The following is a 27954-nucleotide window of genomic DNA, read 5'->3' on the forward strand; positions in this document are numbered from 1 at the left end:
ATACTATCTTGGTAGGTTATAAGTCCTCAGTATATATGTGGGTTTGTACATAGGCCTCAGTTTGTATATAGCCTTATAGGGCCGTGAGAAGTAAATGTGGTTGGACGTATAGAATGTTTAGGACTCTGCCTGGCACAGAGTAATTGTTCAACTGATGTTGATGGTTACACTGTTGAGAATCTGGCTTCATTGTGAACAGTCACTTCATCACCCTTTAAAGACAAAACACTTCTAAATTATCTAGGACTTGGTTTTTCTCTCTTCTACCATGCCATTTTATTTAGAAATTAGAAAGCCTTAACAGGATTGATACATTTAAACATAGGATTAAATATTCACACCCAGCTCAAGTGTTCATGTTTGCACTTGAAACTAAAACTTGACAATTTGAGGCATGAATACTATGTAATCTGAGTCTATGAGAAACTAAGGCCTCTCTCTTTAATCGAGAGAGACTACATCGAAGCTGAGGCTAACTCTACCTAGACTGTTCCTTCAGGATATTATGCCTATGTGTATCACCAAGCTAGCTCAAGCCTCTCACACAGCAGGTACTCAACAAATATTGGTAAGGAATGAATGGTTTATTGAGGAAGTTTTTGCAGTAATCTAGGGGATCAATGATGATTTGACCTTTGTGAAAGTATCTCCAATTGGGTGGATTCTCTATGTACATGTACAAAAGAAAAAGGATGAGAAATACTTCCTCTTCTCTCAAAGTAGGAAAATCCAATAACTTTCCAAATAGTAATATAAGTAATAATATAAGAACTTCCCACTCCACTCTCCCACATATTAAAGGCCTACCATAACACTTTAGAACTGGAAGAGGTCTCCTAGGCCAAGCTTCTTATGCTATAGAGGAGAAAGCAGAGACTTGGAGAGTTTAAGCCGTTTGTCCAAGATCCCACAGCTAGTCTAAGGGCAGAGTCAGGACTGGAAGTCAGGTGTCTGAAACCTGTCTGCCCACGGTCATTTCACCAGCCTGTTGGTAAAACAATATCCTGTGATTTAAGCATATCTTTTAATAGAAAAACAGGGTGTAAACAGGAGTATCAAAGTGGTATTCTGATTATCGTATCCGTCAACTCCTACAGGTTCACAGGCACCTGCATACAGGAAGTTGCACGGCCACCGACACCTTCGTTCATACCGTGCCAACCTTAGGGTAACGCCAGTAATGCTGACTTAGCTCCTTTATTTGTATCAATTTATTTAGCGAGCAGGGGGAACGGCTGGGGAATGCACTCTCAGCTGGCTCCAGAGGAGGAGGCAGGACCCCGCAGGCGCCCACCATCAGAGCGCATCTTGAGATAAGAAGCAGGACTGGAGGTGGGAAAAACAAACAGGGAAAGAATGAATGTGTGCGTGGGGGGCTTTGCTAGGGAGTGGGCAAGACGGTGTGATCGGATAACTGGAGGTTTAGAATTTTTATATCAAGACGGAGGGAACCAAATAAAAATCCAACTCCTCCAGAGAGCCCTGGAAAGTTTGAGCGACCTAGTTTGAGGGAGCGAATTCCTGCAGCTCGCGCCCGCGTCCCCCGCGCTCTTCCCCCAAGGACTGGGACCCTCACCACCCCAACCTGGGCGCGCAGCAGCCCGGCGGCTCCCCGTACTCCTTCTCTCCCTCCCTCCTCAGTCCGAAGGGAAACGCTGGCTCAAGCGGCGCTCGGGGCTCATCCATCGGCCCGGGAGGAGAAGGGGGAGGAGAGAGGAGGCGGGGGGCGGGAGGAGGAGTTTCTCGGCGGCCCAGAGCCCTCGGTGGGGACGGCGGAGGAGGAGCGCCCTTCCCCCCGCGCGCTGATTGCTGTGGCGTCCTGCCCGTCCCCGCCCGCGTGTGTGAGGGAGAGCGGGCGCGCTGGGTCGGCCCGATGGGGGTAATCGAGGGTTTCGGGGACGCTGAGCGGCGCTTTCCTCTTCCCAGTGAGTGAGGGAGGGAGGTCAGCGGCTCTGGTGCCCAGCCACTTTCCCCGTGCGATTCCCGGAGCTCCCTGCAGGAGGTGAAAGTCCCCGGCGGGTCCGGATGGCGTAGTTGCGCCGCGGCGCAGCAGCTGCCGGAGCTCGCCGCCGCCGAGCGCTGGGCGGGGAAACTTTCCTCTGCTTTCCTCCAGCTTGGGGCGGGTGGATCTCCGCTTGACACACCGCCTCCGAGGTACGTGCCGGCCGACCCAGCAGCGCTGCAGCCCGCGCCTGGACGCCCCTGGCCGCGCCGCTGGTCCAGCTCCCGTCCCGGCCGCGGGCTCTGCAGGCTGCGCGGTGCCTGTGGGCGCTGCGCGGAGCTCTGTGCCTGTTTCACGGCCCGGGGTCGCTCCAGCCTCCCGGGCTTGGGGGACGGCGTGGGTCGGGCAGTGTTTACGCTCCGAGGAGCCGGGATCCTTGGCCCGCGGTGCGTGGGGAGTGGCTGCCCCCGGTGGGCAGCGCTCGGGGCGATGCGCTATGCTGGGGAGGACATCTCCTCCACGCCTGCCCTCACTCTTCCTCTCCGCACTTTCTTCTGACCCTTGCGGGGCGCGCCGGCCACTTCCCGCTGGGCGGGTGACAGCGTCGGTGGGAAAGGTTTGCTGTGGGTTTGCACTCAGTTGCCGTTGCAGAGGCTGCGGCCCCAGCACTCGCGCACCAACGTGCGCTGCGCTCCCGGCCGGCCGCGCCCTCGGGGTGCTCTGCGGGCGGCGCCGGGCGCTGCAGCGCGGAGTCCCTGCAGACAACGCGACCCCCGTTAGCTTATTAGCAGCCTGACCTCGTTTGTTTTGAAGGCTTCTCTTAGCATGTTTATTCGGTCAGAACAAGCTTGGAAGTCGTGGACTGTTGCTGGGAGAATCTGACTGGAGTCTTCTTATTAGGGCATTTGCCCCACTTTCCGGAATCGCATAGTGTAGGGAACCGGCTTGTCAAGCGTGAATTAGCTTGATAGAGTAGAACTTACGGATTTAGTGTCCATAAGAAGAAGTGAGAGAAGAAAATCGCTGCATTTCCTTAGCTGTGAAATGGGAATCATAATAGTACATGCCTCATAAGGTCGCTATGAGGATTGAGTGATTTCATACATGTCAAGTCCTAAAACTGCTTGGCGCCGAGCAAGCGCTGCGCGGCCGTTAGCGCTGCTTGTCCTGAGCCCAGCGGTGACGGGAGAAGAGCGATGAGGCTAGGGGACGGTAGGAAGGACAGGCTGAGATGGGGAACCAGGTTGTTTCTGAGCTCCATCTCCCTTGCAAGAAAAGTAAGCGAGCCGTTTGGGAGGAAGAGAAGTCTGTGCAAGTAGCAAAGCACATGTCCAGACCTTTTAATTTTCCTGAAATGGTACTTTTAGGCTGCTAACAGTTAACTTCAGTGTGAAATTAGCTATTTCTTTCAAGTAATAATAATAGCTAACGTGTATTGAGCCCAAACTATGTGCCAGACACTCTCCTAAATGCCTTAGGGACACTTAATCCTCATACCAACTCTGTGGTAAAAACACAATTAATAGCCCCATTTTACAGCTAAGACCTTAGAGGTTAGTTACTTGCCCAGGCTAATACACAGACAGAACTTTCTGTTCATTCTGACGGAGAGCTAGTTTAGGCACTCAGCAGAGAGCAACAAGTACAGTCAGATTCCAGGTGTTTTCTCCCACCTTTCAGCTTCCCCTTTGAGTTGAACACATCTCTCTTGAAACACAAATAAGATATCTGTGATTAATTTAGGTGATATGGGGGTGCCAAATTACAGTTCCTCTGAAACTGGCTCCGAGTGATTATAAGTAGAACTCAGATTTGTATTAATTAATTTGGATCTTTATTCTTAATTTCTTTTATTAATTCTCGAGACATTGCTGGTCAGCATTACTTGGCTTCCTTAGGAAACAGCTTGGGGTTGGCACAGGAGGCAGGGAAATAATTCTTACCCCCTTAAGGGCTATTAAAGTGAAATTGATTTCATGCCATTGTGTCAGTTAAAGGATGTTGCTCTGTTTCTTAGTGTTCTCTGCTTTTGGCTTTAATTCTGCATTGTTTAGTGTTTCAAGGCTTCAGCATATTTTCAGCCCTTCAGTTTGCCTTTGTCATTTGTCAACTTTAATTTTTCCTGTTTTGATGGAATCTGACCATTACATGGCAGCTTTGCTTAACAATTGTTGATCCAGCTCATGTTTTTAAATATAAAAATCACCAACTTACTTTTGAACCCCCGCACTTCAAAGGCAACCCCTGGGGAATTCATTGTTATTTTGAATATTAGCCAATAGGGGGAGCATAATACACTATTGATGTCTATTCGGCAAGTAAACCAGTTTTTAGAGTGTTAAGCATACATTTCAGAAATGGAAAATGTGGTGGCTTTATCTAGCAAAATAACCAAGTTGCTTTCTGAGTTTACCATGGAGAACTGGGTTTAGTTTCAACTGATTACAATAAGAATGACCTTGAGGACAGAGCCTATATGTTGGATATATGTCAAGAACTCTCTGGTGGCTGATATTAAATACACACATATGTAGTTTTTTCCCATTTGTTTTCCTTAAGAAGTATATGTAAAATAATTTTGCATACTTTGAATAATATTTCAAATTACCTAGGAGAACTGGGAGTCCAGAGAGATCCATTGTGAATCCTTTTGTAATGACCATCATTTGTCTTTTGTAGAAAACTGGATATAGTGAATTTGTTCTCAGGGAGGTTGGTGCAGTCACAATCCTGTCATTATCATTTTTCATTAACATCTTCCAAGTGCAAGACAATAAGGGATTGTTATCCTGAGTGACAGCATTTCTATTCCTGTGCGTTCTTCAGAGGCTTATATTTTTAGTATAGTAATAATTTAGAAGTATCTTATTTGCCTGGTATAGGTGTGATGTGTCTGTAGACATTCATACCTGTAAATATAATATATACGATATTTAAGAGTTAACATGCTTGGAAAAATAGTTCAAGTTAAACTGACTTGTAAAAACAGTTTCAATCTTTGCCTGCAGTTTTGTAAGTCAGTTTCCTTTCTTGTCTCTTATGTATCAGGTAGTAGGGACTTAACTTTATTTCATTTACTAAGTTAGGGTCCAGTGGATCCTATTTTAAAATAACTTTCACATTTAGTCCCTTCTTTCTAAACCTCAGCATTGCATTTACACTTCAGAGTAGCATTTTATTTAGGCTGTTTAGCATTTAGTTTAGTCTTCCATGCTTTCATCTAGTTTACTCATTCAGCAAACATTTATCAACCCCCAGCTCCCTATTAGGCTTACCGTTCCTGGTCCTGGAGTTTGGCAAATTAGCTGTCCTGTTTCAGCCCTCTGATAGCAGGGGGCCAAGATGCCTCAAGGCTTCCTAGGGCTTTGTCATGGAAAGCCTTTATAAATTGACAAAATTGGTTTGCTTCAAGGAAAGTATTGTTGCTTTCTTTTTAAGACTCAAAGGAATTAATCTTTCCCTTTTGCTTGCAAACTTGGTTGTATCTTGTAAAAGTCAGGTGACTCTTTTCTGAGGGTAGAATCTGGGCCTAAGCATCCAGGGAACTCAGCTGTGCTTTGACTAAGAAGGTGATTGCTGTTGACTTCTTTAGTACCTAAGTGATGACCAGTTTCCTGGGATCATAAATCTATGGAAAGTTGTGATTTTACATTTCAAGCTTAACGGACAGAAGAGTTGGAATTTAGAGGATGACTGTTAAGTATTACATTGCTGTAATATTTTTCCTAGATAAATTTGCTCTGTGGTCAGTTTGAATTACCCCTGTTCTTGATAATTCATTTTGAAAGGTATTTTTTTTTCTTCTTTCATTGCTATTGGACCGAAACTAATTATAATTGTCAGGTTCATTAGTTAATCAGGACAGTCTTCATTTTGTCTTTTTTTTTTTTACTCTTAACAGTTATTTTTATAATGATTTTATCGCTGTTTCAGTCTGTCCAATGGAGCATTTTTTTCTTATATTTTTAAACTTCTTTTGAAATTTGAAACTTAAAAAATGTTAACTACTTTTTGAACTTGTATAAGTCAAGTTAAATAAATGTTTTTAGGGGTCTTGAACTTAAAAGCAATCTCATATGGCCTCTGAGAACGTGGACAGTTTGAAATATAAAAGAGTGAATCTAGGGCGTTGGTGGCTTCGGAAGAAGATGACTGCATCAAGATCCATGGCAGTGATTTCTCTGGTTCTTCCTCTTTAGAGTAACACTTGGAATGAAAGTGTTGTCTTTCTGTAGCATTTCATAAAACACAAGCTATTGCTAATTTGTTTGGTTTCTAGTTAAGCTGAAATAAATCAACACTGCTTGGAAGGGCCTTACGAAAAAGGACTTGGGTTCATTTCCTGGGCTCTGTCCATTTCTAGATTTCTTGTTTTATATCTTTTGAAATAGCACATTTGTTTGTTAACTGACATTGAGCTTTATTTTCCTCTGTTTGCAAAGTTCTTGCTTAAGATATAGCACAGACTTCCGAGCATTCTTCCTTCTCTTAGCAAATAATGATTTTTCTCTCTCAACCAAGATGTGTGCAATATTTAGTGTTTGAAGCAACATTCATAAAAATTCTGCATGAGGCCACTCTCATTTGGACCTTATTCTACATTTTTTTATTCCTCAGTGTTCCAGGCCAAATATCAAGACTTAATAGGCTGGGGCTGGCCCGGTGGCACAAGCGGTTAAGTGTGCGCACTCTGCTGCGGCGGCCCGGGGTTCGCTTGTTCGGATCCCGCGCGCGCACCGACGCACCGCTTGGCAAACCATGCTGTGGCAGCGTCCCATATAAAGTGGAGGAAGATGAGGCATGGATGTTAGCCCAGGGCCAGCCTTCCTCAGCAAAAAGAGGAGGATTGGCAGATGTTAGCACGTGGCTGATCTTCCTCACAAAATAAATAAGTAAATAAATAAAATGATTCTATAAAGAAAAAAGACTTAATAGGCTGACAACTAGGGGTATACTTACAGAGGATGGAGATATTTAAAATCAAGATTATCCCTGAAGGTCTGAACCATGCCCTCAGGCCATCCTGGTATCTCCTGCTTAAGATAATCATAGGAAAAAAAGATTAATGTCTGTGTACTGAAAGCTTCTTCAAGTTTGGGAAGAGGACTGAGTGATAGTAGAGCCTGGCAAAGTTCATTTTTAGGATTTAATGTTAAATTATTGCCACAATAATAATTTAGAATTAAGTCTGAAATGTTAGCTCTATCTTCACTTTAAGAAAAAGGATGGAAATACAGCAGCATTTACTCTCCCTGCCTCTTAGACATTGGAAGCCGGGGGAAAGGAGATGGGTTGGGTGCTGCTCGCAGAAGGAAGAAGCACCTGCTCGTCTGCCCTTCCAAGCACATAATTCGTTTCCCTGGTACATGCTGCAGGTCAGGTTTTTGCATGAAATTGCAGATGGACCATTTGTAAAAACACATTTAGGTTGATTAGTCCTTGAAAAAATGATCTTCAGAAAACAGTCTTTACAGATACCAGTCCTTGCGCTTTCCTGTTGATCAAATTGCCCTGGGAGAAGGTCTGCAGTTTTACAGGCAGGATGACTAACCACCATTGATGGGTAAGAATGCCAAGTGGGCCATGTGGAGGGTCGGGCAGAGCTGTGGATTTCTTTTCTTATACTTATTAAACTATTTTATTAGTGGAACTTGATAAATACTTAATTCAATTTGGTGTGTGAAAAGATTCCCTTTTGGGAGTATAATTCTGTTAGCGTTTTTAGTGATTTATATGTTTTGACAGTATGAAATTGGTCATTGGATGCAAAAATACACGAGTGGCTATTTGCAAATTTCATTTCATAATTAGCTTAACTGTATGATGATTGCTGGAGCAGAATGTGGCTTTTTTTTTTCATCCTTGGAAGGTTATTTGAGGTGAAATACTTAGATTCCAATCTCAAGGCCCTGTGTTTGTGTGGTCCCCGAAGTACTTTTGTGTGATACACCCTGTGTTGTTATGACTTATCTCTTTTCTGGTTTTTTCTTTAAAACAAAACATACTCAACACAAAATTCTCTTCTGACTGTCCATAAAGAATAAGTGTCTCATTTTGTTATATTAGACTTTGTGCAATTGGCTGGCAAATTAAATTCAACTTTGAGGGAAAGCACCGTTGACTCATTACATACATTTTGCATCATTGCAGTGTAAGGTCTTCCCTATGTGTGTGGGAGAAGTTTCTGATCTTCTAAATGGGCATGTTTACTATTGCTGTTCTATCTCTTTTTGTCAAAGGCTTTCTGAGCTGACATTCCTCTTAGTATTCTTATTTTTGTGTCTCTATAGAGATTGTTACTTGTCGTGTATTCGTAATATACCATCTGAATCATGACAAAATACTTAGGCTAACAACCCATTTTGTGAAGATACATTTGACTTTTTGTTTTGAATCCATCATACTTATCCATTATAATTGCTGCACAGCCATTGGATGCGTTATGTTTTTGACATGGGAGTCGGGAAGGATGACCTACTTGATATATTTCACATTTTTTGTGTTTATGCCTTTTTCAGTTTGTAGCATCTTTATTTCATTATTAGAGTGGTTGCTTTCTAAGATATTCAAGGTTTTAATTTCATTCAGTGTGTGGGCTAATAAGGAGGTTTCCTGTAGAACCAGTTCTACTAAATTCTTAAAAATAGTTCCAGAAAGTATCCCATATAGATACCTTGCTGGGTGGGGCTTTTGGTAATGTTCAAATGAGAGATAACTGAGCACAAAGCAGGATTCCACTTAGCTTAACTGGTTAGGGAGATTAGGAAAGGGAGGGAGTGTCTAATTTGTTAGGAGAAAATTCACTTTTGCATAATAATAAGGGATTTAAATGTTTTCTTTGGCATTAATATGTATTTCAAGTAGGTATATAGGTAAGAGGTTTGCAAAAGAAATTTTGCTAAGGTTGAGATTTTGTAGTTGGCAACTCTTATAACCCCGAAGATCCTGTTCTCTGAAGCCAGGAAAAAGCAGTCTGTTTCCAATTATATATCACAAAAATAGGGAGATTAAGCCAAGAAAAATGATCATTTGGGGGTTGGATTGTTTTTTTTGTAGAGGGTAAAGGAGAAAGGACTATAGATGCACATTTAAAAGAATCTGTTAGTTTTTCTGTTGGCTTTCAAATTTTTCTAAGCGTTCTATATTGGAAATTAAGAATAATTTTGGGATGAAAGACTCGCTCCTCCTTCAGCTTCTTTTTCTTTCTCAGCAAACGGAAGAGTAGTTAGGCAGCTTCTGCTGACATTAAGGGGTTTGGTCCCAGTGTTCTGGGTCCCGGCTGGTGTTTTTGATACAGGTTTTCCTGTGTGAAGCTGCCAGGTTATGGGCTCCCAGCATCATACCAGGTAGTTGGTGCAATGGTTTTTTGTTATACGTTTTACCCTGCTTTGAACGGAAATGTAGTCCCTGCTGCTTGGCATTATTCTGCTGGGGGAGAAGGACTAGGGATGCTAGTGTGAGAAGAATACCAAGGTGAGAAGCCTAACTGGAAGTTGGATGATGTGTGTGTGGGTGTATTGTCCTCAGCACTTATCAGAAGCAACTAGCCTTTCTGAATGCCTGCTGCTAGTTTCAGGATTAGTGGTCCCATGAGACCCATGTGTTAACTAAGAAATCTCCTTTCCGCCATCAGCAGATCACCCCCAGCAGATCTTAGTTCCTGTTTCTCACACCTTACACCTCCACAGTGTGTTGAATAAAACTTTCCTGATGGTACAGAATCTTTGATAACACGGAGTCTGTCAGGGCTAGTGGTGTTGAGTTATTGGCTCCTGTTTTCTTACCTCCCATAACTCCCCGGCCTGTGGCGGGTGGGCTCCCATGCCCACCACACCATGACAGGGCGCTAGAAAAGGTGCTAAGTACAAAATTCCAGGCTTGTGTTCAGTCAGCGTCTTCATTGACCTCTCTGTGATGTGTTTGCTGCTTCTCTCTCCTCTTTTCCCCACGCTTTATCATCTTGGCTTCCCTGGAACTACTTCTGCTGGTTCTCCCCTTGCCTTGCAGATCTCTCTTCAGTTTTCCTTTTCAGTGCATGTGCTGGCATTCTCCAGGTTCCATTTTCCCTTTCCTTTCTCTTCTCAGTCTACATTTAGTCGCTCATATTTCCATGCCTCAATGGTCACGTCTATGCCATTTTATATTTCATACCCTTATTTCCAGCAGCTACTGGTTGTTCTGTAGGTCTTTCTGTTAAAACTAAGTCCAAAACCCAGCATACTATTTCTCTGGTCCCAGTCTCAACTCCTTTATTTCCTATGTCAGTAAGTGGCACCAGTTATGAATCAAGGAGCTTTAGGCATACTTAACTTCCTTCTGGTTCCTTCCCTGAGCTGAATCACACCAATCCCACTGTGGCTTACTGTTAGCAGGTCTCAGTTGGCATTTTCTTTTCCATTTCCAAATCATTATCTCACCTGGACTATTGCAGGTGTCTGCCAGTTGGTTCTCCTGGCTTCAGCATCTGTTTCCAATTATTCATTCATTATGGTTGGTACCTTCTAAAGCACAGGTCTGTGTTTTCATTTCTTGCATTTTCAAAGTCTCTGCTGTTCCATTATCCTTGGCATGGGAAGTCCAGTTATTGACAATATAGCCGCAGCCTACTTTTTCAGCCATTTTTCCTTGATTTCCTCCATGAACTGCACTCTACCAGACTCCTTATCGTTTCCAAAGCATGCCCTGTGCTCACACCCTGTTCCTTTTATACTTGCCCCTCCTCCAACATCCCCTGCTTGCTGTCCTCTGGTGGTCTCCTGCTTGCTTGTCCAGGCCGTTTCCACTGTCAGCTTCTCTAGGGAAGCTCCACATAGCTCCTCCTGGCAGGTGGTTGGTTGCTTCTTCCCTTAATTTCTCTTACAGCGCTTCTCCTGCTGCCTCGTGAGAACTTATTTTCTTCCTCTGCCGAATTGTGGACTTCCCTAGAGCAGGATTGAGTCTTATCATCTTTGTATCCTGGGTGCATGGCATGGGGTTGGCATATATTATGTCCTGTCAAATTGAATTCTTTGACTCAGTTCCATTTCAGTTAAAGCGTTGGGGAAAGATCAAGCTTACAGTCGATATAAATTATAACTATAGAAAAGAGAAAGAAAATCAACTCAGAGTCAGAGTTAAGGGCTAGAGTAGGGCTTAGAAATAATCATCTTCAAGTCCCTCTAAGGCTAAGAAGGGGACCCTCTATCCTACAGGACCCTCTAAGGTCCCTGTACCCTCTAAGGATAGGTACAGAGAGGTTAGTGGGCCTGCCCAAGATCGCACGGCTGGAGTAGTGCTTCCCTCTGGCCCTCTGCAATCTTCTCCGCCCAGTAGCCAGAATGGCTCTGATAAAACCTAAGTCAGATCCTGTTGTTCCTCTGCTTAAAATACTCCACTGTTCCTGTCTTTCTCAGAGCAAAAACCAAACTCCTTACAATGATCTGTAAAGCCCGACACAATCAGGCCCTGACTCCCTTGCCTGTTACCTCTTTGACCTCACTCCTCCACTCTCTGGCTTGCTCAGTCTGCTCCAGCTGCTTGACCTCCTTGCTGTTCCCCAAGCCTGCCAGACATGCTCTGTCTCAGGGCCTTTGCATTTGCTGTTTTCTTTGCTTGAAGTGTTTTTCTCCCAAATATCTACAGAGTTCACTTCCTGTAGATTCTTACTCAAAACAAAGGAAACAAAGTAAAGACCCCCAGATATGTCCTTTCCCTCTTCTCTGCTTTGTTTTCTTAGCATTTATCTCTATCTCTTATACCATTATGCGTCTTTATATAGGCTGTGTCTCCTGACTAGTATGTAAGCTCCACGAGGGCAGCGATTTTTTTGGTTTTATTCACTGTTGAATCCTCACACCTGGAATAGCCCTGGCACTGATCAAGCACTTGATAAATATTTGTTGGATGAATAAATGAATGAAAAGAAGCAAGATTTTGTGGATTTCTTATAGCTCGAGTTAAGTATACACTTAAAGGCATTAAAAAGGGAAAACCATCAGGTCTGTCTGGAGGAAGGAGAATTTGATTTTTAAAAAGCCTCCTTCAAGACCTGTCAGACTAGAACACTGCCCTCTTTTTAATCGTCTGACTTGAAGCAGCAGCCGTGGGCTCTCCCTAGCCTTACAAGTGGTTTGGGAAGCCTCCCATTTTACCTCTAACAGGCTCGGGCTTGCTGTGGTTTCTCTCTGCCTGTGGTTTGCCCTTTAACCCGTTGGACTACAAAGATGAAAAGTAAACACAGCATTAAAGAAAAGAGCTAGGGGAGAGGGTATGGGGCAGAGGAGCAGAATTTTCTTGTCACCCTGACATCTTCCCTTGGCTCTGGGCCCATCCTTAGGGCCGCTCACTGTATCTTCTAGAGTTGCTTCAGGGCTGTGTTCTGAGGAACAGTCTGGAGATGGCCAGGCCAGATGACTCTTGAGTTTTGCTTTGATGTTCTGATTTCTTTGAAAAGAAATGTTAAGCTTAGAGAAAAAGGATATTGGAGAAAGTCCTTTTTAAAATTAAATTACCGTCTTAATTTTGAAGAGAGGTTTTAACTCTTCTCAAGACGGAGGATTGCAACTGAAATTACCACTTGCTTCTGTGGGTGGTGCTAGTGAGGGGTCAAGACTGGTGGGATCCAGTCCTGTGAAACCAATGACTTAAATCCAACGGGCAGTAAATTACACTTCTGAAGAAGCTTCTGATTCTTGGGGGTAGGGGTTATGTTGAATGAAGAGTGATTTATATTAGCTTAACAGTGAGTTAGAGTGATTTGCCTCCCGCTCTTTTTGCGATAACATCAGTATGGTTCCTACAGAGCCCTCCTCGTCAGCACAGGAAGCCCAGCCAAGGAAGTCAAAGGCTTAAGAGGAAGTCATTGGCCACGTGCAAAGCCAGCAGTGGAATTTAACCTTGGGATTCAAAACTATCAAATTGAAAATAAATTGTCTTGAATGGAGCTGAGTTATCAATCACCTAGTTAAAAATCCTAGCTACCATTTCCTGAACTCTAAGGACATACTAGGTATTAAGTGCTTTACATGTTATTAATTGACTTAATCCTCATAACAACCATTGTAGGGAAATAGAACGATTATTTCTACTTTATAGATGAGGTGTGGAGGTGTTTAGTAAGTTGCCCACAGATACACCTCTAAGAAGAGGCTGGGCAGGGATTTGAACCCAGGTAGGTTGGGGGCGTCCCCATGCTTTCCACTATACTATACTGCAGTCTGCTCCTAGAACACACCAAGCATGCTCGCTCACCACAGGGCCTTTGCACTTGCTGTGCCTGCTGCTTGGGATGCTTTTCTTTCAGATATTGTCAGCTCTGTGTCTCACCTCTGTGCTCAAATGTCACTTCATCTGAGAGGCCTTCTAAAAAGGGTTCTGGTCACCAATTCCACTGTGTGTGGGTGTGTCTTCCCCTCGCACCACCAAGCAATTCTCAGACACCAGCAGGGTGTCTGAGAATTGAAATTAATTCTGACACTAGTTACTATCTACCTGGAGAGATAGCATTAGATTCCACAGTTTAAGGGCTCAGTCCCATAACACTTCCCTGTACTTCAGACGCTAGTCACAAGCCCAGCTTGTTACCTGTGCTTCTGACCGAACAGCTACAGATTGGAGGTTCCCACAGCCCTCTCCTTGGGTTTGATTAATTTGCTAGAGCAGCTCACAGAACTCAGAGAAATTTCACTTACTAGATTCCCGGTTTATTATAAAAGGATATAACTCAGGGACAGCCAGACAGAAGAGATGCATAGGGCAAGGTATGGGGGAAGGGTGCGGAGCTTCCATGCCCTCTTGTAGGGTGCCACTCTCCCTGAATCTCCACGTGTTGACCAATCTGGAAGCTCTCTGAACCCCATCATTTTGGGTTTTTATGGAGGCTTCGTTCCATAGCCATGATTGATTAAATCACTGGCCAGTGGAGATTGATTCAGCCTCCACTCCACTCCACAAGGAGCACTCTCTGATCCTTGCAGGTGGGGGGAAGTGGGAGGTGAGACTGAAAGTTCCAACTCTCTAATCACACCCTGAGATCTCCTGGCCACTAGCCCCCATCCTTAGGTGGGGTCCCAAAGTCACCTCATTAACATAACAAAAGACATTTATCCCTCTCATCACTTAGGAAATTCCAAGGGTCTTAGGAGCTTTGTGCCAGAAATGGGGATGAACACCAAATATATATTTCATATTATAAATCACAATATCACACCTTCCCTGACGACCTTATCTTAAATAACATCCCTCCTCTCGTCACTCTCTCTCCTTAATCTGCTTTATTTTTCTATCGTAGGACTTAAACCACCACTTGACACATTATACATTTGTTGTCTGTCTCTTCTATTAGAAGGTAAACTCCAAGCATACAGTGTCACGTTTAGTTCACTGCCGTGTCCCCAGCACTCTGAACAGTGCCAGGCACATGGTAGGTGCTAATAAAGGTTTGTTGTGTGAATGAATGAAGTAAAATAAAACTGCTGATTGAGCCTTGCCTCCCTGGTTTCAAAACAAAATAACATCCTTAATGTCAGATCTAATCAGCCCGCCCACTACCAGAAGGTGACTGTGCAGGGCCTGGTTGGCGCCCAGTGGATGAGCTCCTGTTTGTAGTGGTTTAGAGCATGGGCTGTGGAGTCAGGCAGACCAGGGCTCAAATCCTGGTGCCAGGACTTCTTAGCTGGTGATCTTGGGGTTGTCTAGCATCGTGAAGCCTCACCTCTCTCACTATAAAGTGGAGTAAAGGACATTTATCTCCTTGGGTTGAGAAGATGAAATGAGAACTTGTGAAAAACACAGTAGGCGCTCACTAGATGGTAGCTGAGATGTTTTGTGGAGTCAGAAGAAAGCATGGAGTTAGCCTCTAATAGGAAGGGGGACGAGGTATAAACACATGAAGAAGCACAGAGTAATTACAAAGCAGCGTATGGACAAGTCTTGGCTGTGCTGCTAACTAGCTGTGGCCCACTCGTTGAGCCTTTCTAATTCTTGGTTTGCTAATCTGTAAAATTAAAGGGTTGGAGTAGATGTTATCTATTTCTAACATTCTGAGTTGGCTCTGAGTAGAAGATAACATGGAACAAATTATACACAAATTTTAAGGAGATGGAATGTTCACAGTAGGATGGAATTTATCAAAAGTGGCTTTTGGAATGAGGTGAGGGGAATGAGTAGAGCTCCTGGAGTTTGAGGAATAGAATAAAAATGGCAGTTTTGATAAAATGGGCAGATGTGATAAAATTCAGATTTTGTGTCTGCTTACATTGCTTGGAAGAGAATTCATTTAAGTATTTTTTGTTTATATGTTATGCATTAAAAATAGCTAATGTAGTATTAGTATTTTATTTATACTTATGTTGTCAAGTTGAGTGTTTTTCTTGGATAATACTTTCCAGTTTTAAGTCATTCTTGCTAGCCATTAAATGATCATGCATTTCAAATTTCCACAAGTGTGTTTGAAGTCTCATTTTTTAGGAGAGATTCAGGATTAGTTATTGGTCCATGTAATAACAGTTATAAGTAAGGTATACAATAAAAGATTTTCTTGTTTAATCTGTTCATATTAAAGATGAAGAAATTAAAGCCCAGAATGAAGTGACTTGTTTGAGCTTGTAAAACATGTTGATGCCAGAACTCCTGCCTCTCCTATTCCTTTGAGGCTGCCTGGGATATAGGGTCTTTCAAATACACAACTCTTTTTTTTTTTTTTTGTGAGGAAGATCAGCCCTGAGCTAACATCCATGCTAATGCTCCTCTTTTTGCTGAGGAAGACCGGCTCTGAGCTAACATCTATTGCCAATCCTCCTCCTTTTTTTTCCCCAAAGCCCCAGTAGATAGTTGTATGTCATAGTTGCACATCCTTCTAGTTGCTGTATGTGGGACGCGGCCTCAGCATGGCCGGAGAAGCGGTGTTTCGGTGCGCGCCTGGGATCCGAACCTGGACTGCCAGTAGCAGAGCGCACACCTAACCGCTAAGCCACGGGGCCGGCCCTCAAATACACAACTCTTATTTGTTGGTTTATCATTTATTATTGAGAAATGTTCTCATAATTCACCATCTTTCCATACTACTTTTAATTGCAGTGTATACAATACTATTTTATACTTGCTATCCATTGTGATACCTACATTGTATGCTTACTGTATGCCAAGTAGTGAGCTAGGTAGACTGTGATCTCTCTCTCTGGAGTGAACAGATGAGTGAGAGAGCCCATACCTGGAAGGAAATATTACATAAAGATTTACCTTGAGGGTTGAATTGCACTACATTCCAGGTGTCCAAGTTTAACTTTGTCCGAGGGAATCATAGAAGGCTACCTTAAAGAAGTAACCCTTAGGGGCTGGCCCGGTGGCATAGTGGTTAAGTTCGCACTCTCTGCTTGGAGGCCCGGGGTTCGAGGGTTCGGATCTCAGCTGCAGACCTGTGCACCGCTCATCAAGCCATGCTGTGGCGGTGTCCCATATAAAGTGGAGGAAGATGGGCATGGATGTTAGCCCCAGGCCAATCTTCCTCAGCAAAAAGGAGAAGGATTGGCAACAGATGTTAGCTCAGGGCTACTCTTCCTCACACACACACAAAAAAGAAGTAACCCTTACGCTGAGATGTTGGTTTGGTGGCAGTGCCAGGCTGAGTTCCGCAGCCCCCTGGCTAAACCCCTGACACTAATTTGGAATCATAAGGTAGAACTGAGGAGGGCCATGCAGCCAGATCCCTGTGACTTATACCAGAGATGTTGAAGCAGTAGCTTTGCCACCCTTTGCGAAAAGCTTTGCAATATTATGACTGTCTTTAGGACTCATATCTCTTGTATTGAGTTTGGAATCATTATTTTTTGGTGATTTGGAGGGGATTTTTGAAATTCTAGATGATAAAATCTAGTCCTAAAATTAATACAAACTGATCTAAACTACTATTTATATTATCTTGCTACTGGTAGTTTGCTTGGTTTTCTGAAAGTCTAGTTGTATTTTACCCATAAAAACTCCAATGACTATTATTTTTAAAAAGTGTGCTGTGTGGGCCAGGTATTGTTTTAGGTACCGTGCCCATGTTCTACTTCATACATTACAATCAAAATATCATCACCATTTGACAGATGAGGGGGTGGTGGAGGCTAAATGACTTGTCCAGTGTAACACATCTGAGTAAGGCAGGTTTGGAAACCCCCAAGTAGAGTTCTCTATTAATTTTAGCTCAAAATTATAAGCAACAGAAATCTTTAGATACACAAATATTAAATGTGAAATGTGATTCTTAGAATATTGCAAGGGTGGGTAAAAAATCCATCCTATTGTGTGAAAGTGAACAAAACATGGTTTTTCACAACCTTGGGAAATGTAGTATTCATGCCCACCCTCCCCTTTTTACTGGATTTTGCTTGGGCAGTGAGGTCTCTTGTGCTTGGGACAGACAAAAGGGCTTTTAAGAACTGACTGAAGGTCGGCCTCAAGGAAACCACACAGCATCTGGGGCCCGAGATGTGCTGGTCACACTCTGCGCCAGGAGTGAGGGTGGGCCGGCACTGGTGGTGCAGGGGAGAGTGGATTCCAGCTTCTCTGCACATCCTGTACCCTCTGTGCCTCCTGCCTCCCTTCCCACTGAGTCTTCATGAGGAATTCCTGCCTATAAGTACAGGTAGTTCAGGAGTTATTCTCCTTTTTTCCCTGCCACTGGCAGCCGCAGAATGTTGGGACTTTACTCTTAGACCTCAGGATAATAATTCTCTTTAGTAGAGACAGCGTGCTAATGGTAAATAATAACTTTTATACTGTACCTGTACAATCTGATTTGATTCTTACAACAACCCTATGATGTAAGTGAGCTTAATTTGTTATTATCTTCTTACAAATGAAGAAACTGAGACTCCTTTCTGATCTAAACCTCCTTTCTTGTCTGACCTGCTGTAAGAGGCTTAACTGATCTTCCATGCACTCTGGGCTCCCTTCAATCTGTTCTCCATACAGTACTCAGAGAAATCTTTAAAAGCCCAATCAGATCACACCACTTCCTTGCTTAAACCCCTTCTCGAACCTTATTCCTCTTGTTTCCCATTTGGCTTTGCAGCCATGCTCCCTCCGTAGGTGTCAGGGATCTGTAATGGTTCCTCTACCTCCTCGCCTGCCCGTTTAACCTCTACTTATCCTTCAGGTTGTGGATACTTTTTCTTTAGAGCACTTATCATAGTGTGTAGTTGTATATTTGTGATTATTTGTTTATCTCACCAAATTTTAAGCCCATGAAGGCAGAGAACATGTCTCTGCTTGGCCACTATATCCCCATTGCCTGACATGGAGTAAGCAATCAATACAGATTTATTGGAGGAAGAAATGAAGGTCAGGAAATGAAATATCTTGCCTAAAGTAGTAAATGGTGTCACTTTACAAGAACATAAGCTCCATGAGGACAGGATTTTGGGCTCCTTTTTCCACTGCTATATCTTTGGCATCTTCAGCAGTGCCTGGCACATAGTAGTAAATATTTGTTGAATATTGATCGTGCTTGGATGCTATTCCAAAGATTTCTTATCCAAATCCAGGACTTTTCCCCTCTTTATGCCAAATCTGTCTGAAAACGGGGATTTGGAATTATCCAGTTTCTCTGTGTAGTAGAGAAATCTGAGAGTTGCTGTTGTGACTCAGTAAGGTGGCTTTGCTTTCTCTGTGTACAGGTCTCAAAGGGCATCCAAATGTCATCAGACAAACAGCAGTATCTGTTCTACATCCTGTACACCCCTTTCTACAGGCTGCCAAGCTAGATATTGATGTCATCCATCCTGCCTCTTCTAAATCCTCTGGATAACATGTTGAATAGCTATCAGAACAATTTCTCTACCAGTTTTTATTTAACCATTTGCAGACTTAACAGTATATTTTTCTCCAAAAAATTCATTTAAATGGCAGACTGGAAACATTTTAATGATCTGTCAGAAAACCCGTTTCATGTTTCAGATACCAGCAGCTGTGGTGGTATTTACTATTTGAGTTTAGGAAATGATAATTTTTTGATTCCACTCAATATTTCTCTTAAGATCTTCAAATTTGTTGAATATTTTCCTGATTAGGGACTGAACAGTTTTGGCATTAAGATGTGACAACGCACAGGTTTGTGCTTCATCCTGCCCTTTGCATTTTCAGAGAATTTAGAGTCATACAGTGTTACCAAGGATTGTTTGTTTATTATAGCTGCCACCCACAGTCCTGAAGTCAAGTCACGGTTTGTGATCAGTAATGATTGGTGCAGAGTGCATATGTAAAGATGGAAGTACCAATGTCTGATGGCAGCCATGACAGGCGTCCCCCTCTCTTGGGAAAATCGTTATGTTTTCGGAGATTGGATATCGAGGGGGAGAAAATGGTTCCTAGTTTTTGGTGACAGACCTTGAGCTGGGAGGTAAATGCTGGTCATGGAAAGATCTGGTTTCTAGTCTGGACTCTGCCGTGTTATTTTGGGCAAGTGCTGGTCTTGGGGATTGGGCTCCTCTTCATCAGTAAAATCATGTTGACCTCTTCCAACTTTAAGAGCCATTCATATGTATCTTTAGCATGTTAATTCTTTTGAGAAATTGATTGGCTACAGGTTAATTATACATTAGTTCTGATTTTGATAATCTCATTATATAGCTGGTTCTGTTAGCCATCAAAGGAGAATTTAGTAATTTTTCTTACTGGCTTTTAACCTACTGCCAGACATCATTTTGCCACATTTTCCTCCTGAGATAGAGCAAGATTTGCTCTTTAAAAAAACATCCTGTTCAACCCAAGGAATACCATTCCCAACCAATTCCTTTTGAACCTTGGTTTAACCCAGGATGGTTTTCAGGACTCCTTTGGGTAGGGGTTTTTCAGCTAATCCTGGTCTTTACCTTTGTACTCTGTTGGATCACCGGGAAATATGGGACAGCATGCTCAGATTAATGGCCTCAGAAATAGACGTAGAGGAGCTCTGAAATTAGAAGAATTAGTAGCACATTCATCTTTTTTTTTTTAAATCCGTTAAGCTCTCACCCAGAATTTTTTTCTGTTCATTTGCGGACACTAAAAGTTCTGGTACCCTTTGAATGGAACACATTACTTTGAAATGTGGGCAAAATGACTATTACACAGTAGACCCCAAATTGTTCTTTCAAGATCTCAGAGTACCCTATTTATATTTCTAAAGGGAGCATTTAGTTCTTAAAGTCCAGAAGATTCAGTGAGGTCAGAAAACCAGGGTGAGGCGTCCCTGGTCTTTGCAAACTGAGTGTGATATAATCTCAGAGAAGGAAGAGGAGTTTGTATTTCTCTAGTTTTATTTCAGATCTACAGCTTATCAGAAGCCTTTGCTTGTCCAGCATTCTTCTAGCTGGAGAACTGATCCCTGAGTCGTGTGTTAAGGCGCTAATGTCTGCAAGTTTTGGCCAAAACTCCAGTTCCACTGGATGGGAACAACATGCTTCCCTTTTTATTCTTCTCCGCCTTAGGATCCTGTCACCACGTTGGGAAGATTAGACAGAAAACTCTCTGCAGTTTATTTTCTTTTTGAACAAGTTACATTGTGGAGGGACTTTTAAGCTAAAAGAATAAAAGTTCCCTCTTTGTTAGAGGCAGCAGTGTGTAGTTTCAACTTGTCTTGGACTTCCTCGGAGATGTTTTAAGATCCGGTGTAAACTTGCTGTGGTTTGCCTTTGGGCATCAAACTGTTTAGCTTGGCTGTATTATATCTGTAATTGCTGCATTTTAATAATTGCCCAATATTATTGTCAGCAATTTGCAGTCTATATTTTTAATAGAACCATTTGCCTTTCTTTTCCACAGGTTCATTCAGACCTGGTTTAAGCACCAGGATTAACGCGTACAGTCGGACAGACCCTCTGCAGCTGCGGGCAGGGGGTGACACAAGCTCAGTCAATAGTCTCATAAGCCTCATGCTGATTATAGTTTATGTGCCCCATAAAAATCCTCTGGGAAGCCATCTTCTGAGATTTCCTTACAGAGTTTTGCTTTTGCTGAAATAGCGTATTCTTTTAGAGAGGGTTTTCCTTATCAGTCCATTCAGGAAATCTAATTTTTTTAGGGGAAAAAGTAGAGACAAATTCTCTTTGCTGTCGTTGACTTTTTAAGTTAACAAAGGACACTTCATTTCATCTGAGGTGATGTGGAATTATGGGGACAGAAATGTTGGACCTCAAGGGGTGATTGGAGGCACTTTCTTAGCTTTCAAAATTATCTCTATAATTAGTCAGTTTTTGAGACAAGCCCATTGTGCCACCCATGGCTTGTGCCTCGACTGGCAATTTTGTTCTTTTAGTGATTCCATCCTTTAGCTTTCTCCTTTTTGTATCTTTTTTTTTTTTTATAATTTTATTTATTTATTTATTTTTCCCCCAAAGCCCCAGTAGATAGTTATATGTCATAGTTGCATATCCTTCTAGTTGCTGTATGTGGGAGGCGGCCTCAGCATGGCCAGACAAGCGGTGCATCCGTGCGTGCCCGCGATCTGAACCCGGGCCACCAGCAGCGGAGTGCGAGCACTTAACCACTAAGCCATGGGGCCTGCCCTTTTTTGTATCTTTTGTAATGTTTATTTTGTAGTAAATAAAAGACTGAACTGGTTTTACAGTAGCTAAGAATTGCATAAATAACCACACTCTAATTTCTCCACTTTATTGGTATAAATATAACTCAGAGGGAATGGACAAACTGATGATAATAGCTAACATTTATGCATCACTTATTATGTGCTAGGCACTGTTCTAAGCAACGTGTATATATTAACTCATTTAATCTTCACAACAGCCCATAGGGTAGGCTCATGTGTGAAGAATAATCTGCCCAGTGTCACCCATTGGCTGGTGGCAGAGTGGGTTCACACCCAGGCAGGCTTTTAAAACTGCCCTTATAATCCATATTTTATTCATACTAGGCTTTTAATCACTATCGTATACCAAGATTGAACCACAGTGCCTCCTGCATATATAATAATTTAGTTTTAAAACATATATCAAAATTATTTTTGAAATTAGAACTTTATTGTTATTATTTCTGGATAGGTAGTATTTGCAAAACCCAAATGGGAGTTCAGTGAAAAGGCTCCTGCTCCCTCCCACCGCTGTCCCCCAGTCACCCTGTTTCCCTCCTTCTCATAGGCAATTAGTGTTCCTACTGCAAAGAGCCATTTTAAATATCTTTCTCTTAACACTTGATGAGATGAACTAAGACCATTTAATTAGAAACTCATTTTGCCATTGTTTTTATGTTTTTGTATGTATCTACAAGTGCCCAAACTGGCTTTGTCTCTGAAGCAGCAAGCTGGTGCTGTGGATGGTACTCCCTGGGTGAGGGTCACAAGGCTGCAATCCCCAACTAGTTGAGATGGTTCCTGGAAACTCCATGATCCTGCCTTGCTCAGGGCTTAGATCAGGCAGGGTCTCTGTGCTTTTATCCAGTTGGATAACTTTTATTCCTGAGTAGGAGGCATCATGTCTTTATACAATGCTTGGAACACAGTGGGTGCTCAATAAATGTTTGTTGAACAACTTCTGTGGGTTGTGCCAGGCTCAGGGATATAGGGCTGGAAGATATACTTTAGAGTGTCTAAATGAGGTAGTCTTTAGGGTCATGGGAGGGATATTCAAGTTAAACAAACCACCACAGAACTTGTCATTCAAGGCTCTGGATACGAAAAGGTTAGAAAGGACCTCTGGATCCTCTAGGCCATAACCAGATAGTTTTGGGGGGGTTGACAGTCAGGGAATACTTTTATCCTATTAAAATCTTGGCAAACAGTTGAAATAAGAATCTTGCCTTTTAATAGTTCTTTATTTTTCAGATTGATTCTAAATGTATTTTAACTTGATCCTTGTGCTAACGCTGTCATTGTAATGTTAGATTGAGTCTGTAATCAGAGTCGCATGTGTTTTCTTGTTGGAACTAGGGAATTCATGTACCAAGTGTCATTGATTCCTTTAGTGCTACAAAGTATTTGGTGATGCCTTATTATAGGTGCACCTTGATTTTCTTCTGTATTCCTGAAAATTTTATGTAAAACCAAAGATTTAATAGGATGTCTTTGCAAAAGTATTTGCTATGAAAATCTTTGTTAGGTAATTACCACCCCCACCTCAGTTTGCGTGAGTGCTGTCTCGGCATCTGTTAAGATAAATTTATTTTACACTTTTTAGAAATTCTTCGTTTCACTTTAATGTGCGTTTATGAAAAGAAGTTCCTGCATTAAGTTTTCTTCTTGAAATATGTTTATTTTTACAGGCAATTTGAAAATTGGAAAGAAGGATTTTTAAGACCACTTCTGATTTGCAAATATTGATTACAATCTGAAGAACTACAGGCTGAGGTGACTGAACGGGACACACTTTTGGAGAAATAAAAATGGTGTCTCATTATGTGATGGCCGTGTTTGCCCTGATGAGTTCCGGTTTAGCCACTGCAGGTAAGCTGCATAATATAAACTGCGTATGTTATATTCTTTTGGATATATTTTTCCTCAGTCTCTTCACTTTAGAAAAATTTAGGACGTGATGTTTATGCAAAATTTGAGTATTTATGTTCTTCAGGGAAATAAAATGTTTGATTACTATGCAGATACATAGTATGTTTACCTGTGTTATATTTTACCAGTTTGTGCTAGACATTCTAATGTTAGTGACATAGATACCTAATTAACCCCCAGTGTCGAGACGGGTAGAGAACAAATATGCTAATGTTTAATCTCACTTAATTTTGCTACATGCATAGATTACATTTACTTTCTTGTCCTAAATAAGAATTGCAAGAAAGGCTTTTTGTTCTTTATCACAAAATAAATAGATCTTCTAGATAGAGGTGACACCCCTGGCATAGGCTGCTTAGGAGGTTTTTAATTTTGCCCCTTTCCGATATTTTAATATGTAACTTTTAAAAAAAGTACAGAAATACAGTATGCTTCCTGGAGGCCATCAGAGTATGAGGCTGGAGATGAGAAGAAGCAATTGACTTGGTTGGAACATTGTTGCTTCAGTAAGAGTATCCCATCCCCCACATCAACATCTTAGTGTTCGCACTCAGGGTTACTTAACACATTTGGAAGCTTAATTTGCTCTATTTTATTGTAATTTGCTTTGTGTCTCTTCTATAATGAGTTACATGATACTAATTTGTTGGACCAGTTCTGGAACCTGGCTGGTCTCAACAAGAAATGCATTGACTTGAAAAATGATTAGCCTCTTGGTTTTGGCTACTGAATTCACATAGAGAGGAAATGATAGTGATGATAATTATCATTTATTGAGTGTGTACTACAGCCAGGCACTGGCTAAACAATTATAGAATATAACAATGAGTAAGTATATTCTTATTTCATGAGGTCACTTCATCACAACTCTGAGGTAGGTATGATTATTTTTCCCATTTTATGGATAATGAAATAAGATACGGAGAGATCAGATAACTTGCACAGTGTCGCGTAGCTAGGAAGTGGAGGACCCAGGTTTTACATCTATGCTCTTAACCTCTGTGCTCTCCTGAAGAAGCCAGACCCCCCTTAAGGCTCCAGTAAACTCAGACCAGGAGTCGACGTAGGCACTGGGTGACTGAGTGAAAGCCAGTTCGCAGAACTTGGTTTATGAGATTGGAAAGCGGAATGTCTCTCTTGTTACAAATATCTTGAGAGAAAGTTGCTACTTTTTTTTTTTTGAATGCCAGTGTATGAATTTGAACTGCCCCTTCTCTCTGTCAGCAGTTTCATTTTGTCTCATGATTGAAGAGTTATTTGCCTTTTAGCCTGTACGTTAAAACTGATCTTAATTAAAATCGCATTGAAAAGTCGTAAAAAAAAAGAGAGAGAAACAACTTGATGGAAAATGTGCTGTTTTGATGACAAGATGTATAATCATACCTGGCGGGTTTGAGGCAAAATTTTCTGCCTTCATTGATGCCTGGGACAAACTGAAAAACATAGCTGTTTTTGATGGCTCTGTACAGCCTCGATGTATTTGATAGTCAATCAATTTTGCTTAAGACCTTCCTTCCTCTTTCAAGCCATTCGTAAAATATCTTTTTGAGTTTATACACACTCAAAACTTTGCTGAGGTGTATGGTAAAATTGAAGATACGGTAGAACTGCAGATTTTGTAACAACCTGAGGCAACTGATCCATAGTACAGCCGTAGAGATGCCTTTTTGGACAACTTAATGGGCCAAATGAATGAAAAAGAAGGAAGAAATGTTTTGTATGTACTGATATCCAGTAGCTTTCTGTACAGGCCCAGCATGCTTTACAAAATGCTGTTGGGGGCATTCTGGATGAGTTGAACTTCAAGGTAGTAATAGTAATAATAATATTTATAGAATAATTAATTAATTACTGTGTGCCAGGCCCCATTCGAAGCGTTTTATATGTATTATCTCATTTCATTCTCATAATTACCCTAAGAAGTGTAGGTACTTTGTTTATCCTTAGTCCATAGATAGATGAGGAAACTGAAGCACAGACAGGTTAGGTAACTTCCTCAAGGTCACACAGCTAATAAGTAGCCGATTTAACTATAAACCTACTTAGTCTAGGTCTGCAGATTGAACCTTGAAGTCTCTACACGATGAGGGAGTATTGATCAGAAGGGGGTATTTGTTTAGAAAGAATGATAATGGGTTTGCTGTGGGCTGTCTGTGCCCTCTTGAAACATCAAGTAAATCACTTATTCTCTGAGTCCCTGCTAAAGCCAAATCACAGTACTAGTCACTTAGGAATATACAAAGAAATGTAAGATTCATCCCTTCCTTTGAGTTGCTTGTACTTTAGTTAGGCATATAAAATATAAGCGTCTAACAAAATAATCAGTGTATGGTGAGTGCCAAGTAAAAGCCGAAAGACCTCAGAGGGGACAGAAGGAGCAGCCCTGGTGGGTTAGAGCATCCCACAGGGCTTTGTGGAAGTGCCAGGTCTTGAGCTCTGTTCCGCAGGCCAGGCAGAATCTAGGAAGGGGAAGGCGCTGGGTTGACCAGATGGGAGGAGCGTGCCTAGCACAGTACATGGCATTAGGCGCTTGGTGTTTTTGTAACGAATGGAGGACCCAGAGAGCTGGTATGGGAATGTGGTAGGAGGGCTGTTTGGAAAGACAGATGGGAGTAGGTTGTGGAGGACCTTAAATGTCAGAACGAGGCCTGTGAATTTCATTTTGAGGTTTGGATTCTCTTCTCTTCCATTCCCCTAGCCAAAGGCATACACTGTTTAATCTTAAAATTCAAACGGTGGCCTCATAAAGTGAGGCTGAGAATGTGGTCTTCAAAGACAACAGTGCCTGGCACAGAGGCTGACATTTATCAAGGGCTTGCTCTCTGCCAGCTGATTTATTTTGTCTTTATAGGACAACCCTATGAAGTGGGTATTAGTATTATCATCATCACCTGCATTTTACAAACGAAACTGAGAGTCAGTTTGGTTAATAATTTGTATAAAGTCCCATAACTAATAAGTGAAGAGCTGGGACTTGAACCCAGGCAGTTTGGCTCTAGAGTCCAGCCCATCAGCCACTCCACTGGAGCCTCTATGTCGGAGACCCTCAGCGTGGAACGAATGAGCCTCTTTCCTTGATTGAGTAGCTACCAATGAGACACCCTGGAACCAGATTAAACCCTTTTGGCCTCAGAAGAGACGATGTAAGTTATCAGAGCGGAAGGACCCTCAAGTAATGGGCCTTATTGATTTGCATTTTCACTTCACTGACATGGCCGTGAAGCTCTGTTGTCGAGTTCTGGGCAGCAGAAGGTGGAGGCTGTAAAAGGCTTCCCTTAGATACGCGGCCAGCGGGGGGCAGAGCACAGTGCAGCACATAAAATGAGCCCAAGTTAGAGTAGTAGGAGGCTGCTTGTTCCAGCCCCATGGGTTTGGCTGGGCCTTCGTGAAAGCCTTTCCTTCTCTGCTTGTGGCTGAGGGGGAAGGAGGCAGGGGCAGCAAGCCACAGCCCAGGGTCAGTGGTTGCTTTGACAAAACTCTTGCTTTTCCTCCCTCCCTTGTTCCTTGGTAATTGTACAGCATTGTGGGGAGGGAGGGCCATGCTCTTGGTGAACAAGAGCTGTGTAAGGACCATAATGCCTCTCAGTTAGAAATTACCCCAGGTTTTTGGCCTGTAGTCTCTCTAAGAAAAGTGGGAAGTTTAAAAAATAAATGCTTGCTCCTGTGAGTTTAAGGCTCCCTAAGTTTTCACTTTAAAAACTGTTCCGCTACACATCTTTAAAAAATGTTAACTGCTGCCTCTGAGGCTTACCACGGTTAGGTAGGGCTGTGTTCCCAGGAGCCTTAATAACAAGAAAAAGAGCACACAGAGAGAATTCAGGGAAGTTGGTCTGGTTGGAAGGGATAGACTTGTCTGCATCCACCAGCCCCTTGTGCCAGGTCAGAGCAGTGCTGCTGAGGTGAATGCTGCAGAAAGGTGTTCATGAGATGTTCCACTGTTTCCATTCAGGGCCTAGAAGCATCATCTTGGAGGCTTGCTCACAACCTGCACATGCATTTCTATTGAGCAAACACATTTCTTTTTATCTCTACTGGATGTACCTGGAATTCCAGGGATAGTCCATGGGAAGAAAAATAGATGTTTTTAGTTGGAGCTATTTTCCTGCTAAGAAAGCTCTGAACTCTGTGTCCATGGGACAGCAAGCAGAGATACCAGCTGGTTAATACTTGGTTTACAATGGGACAAGCTGGCAGCCTTGGAGGGAGGCTAAACTAATAATAATATCATTTTATATTTATAGTTTTCAAAATGCTCTCATACCTGATATTTCATTTGGTTCTCATAGCAGTCCCTGGCGTAGGCAAGTATTGTTTTCTTCATTTCTAGAATGAGAGTAATGGGACTTAGAGAAAGTAATTTAGAAAGATGGTTCAACTCTTGGTGAAACCAAAAGTCAACACTCTTCTGCAGACAAGATGCACTGACAAATCTTACGGTCTTTTTGCCACAGTGCACCTGTTAGCACCTCTTGAAACGGTGCCGGCCAGGCACTCTGCTGGGTGCTTTACACGTATCAGTTCATGTAATCCTTACAGAAACCCGCTGAGTAGGTAT

The 27954-nt window shown here is 42.4% G+C and overlaps 1 protein-coding gene across 3 annotated transcripts in view; it reads left to right on the forward strand.

The window, feature by feature from the left end:
* Positions 1 to 1821: 1821 nt before the first annotated feature.
* Positions 1822 to 27954, forward strand: part of TGFBR3 (transforming growth factor beta receptor 3) — a 185763-nt gene continuing 159630 nt past the window's right edge. For 2 of the 3 annotated variants that reach the window (XM_087447604.1, XM_087447614.1), the window contains exons 1-2: positions 1822 to 2154; positions 23159 to 23339. In XM_087447604.1, the coding sequence (XP_087303730.1) occupies positions 23279 to 23339 (61 nt within the window). In that variant the 5' untranslated portion in view covers positions 1822 to 2154; positions 23159 to 23278. The remainder of the gene's footprint in view (positions 2155 to 23158; positions 23340 to 27954) is intronic. The other variant, XM_087447607.1, reaches the window with a different exon arrangement.

The sequence above is a fragment of the Ceratotherium simum genome, chromosome 2 (assembly GCF_057802395.1).
Source record: "Ceratotherium simum simum isolate JZ-2026a chromosome 2, ASM5780239v1, whole genome shotgun sequence".
Classification (NCBI taxonomy): domain Eukaryota; kingdom Metazoa; phylum Chordata; class Mammalia; order Perissodactyla; family Rhinocerotidae; genus Ceratotherium; species Ceratotherium simum.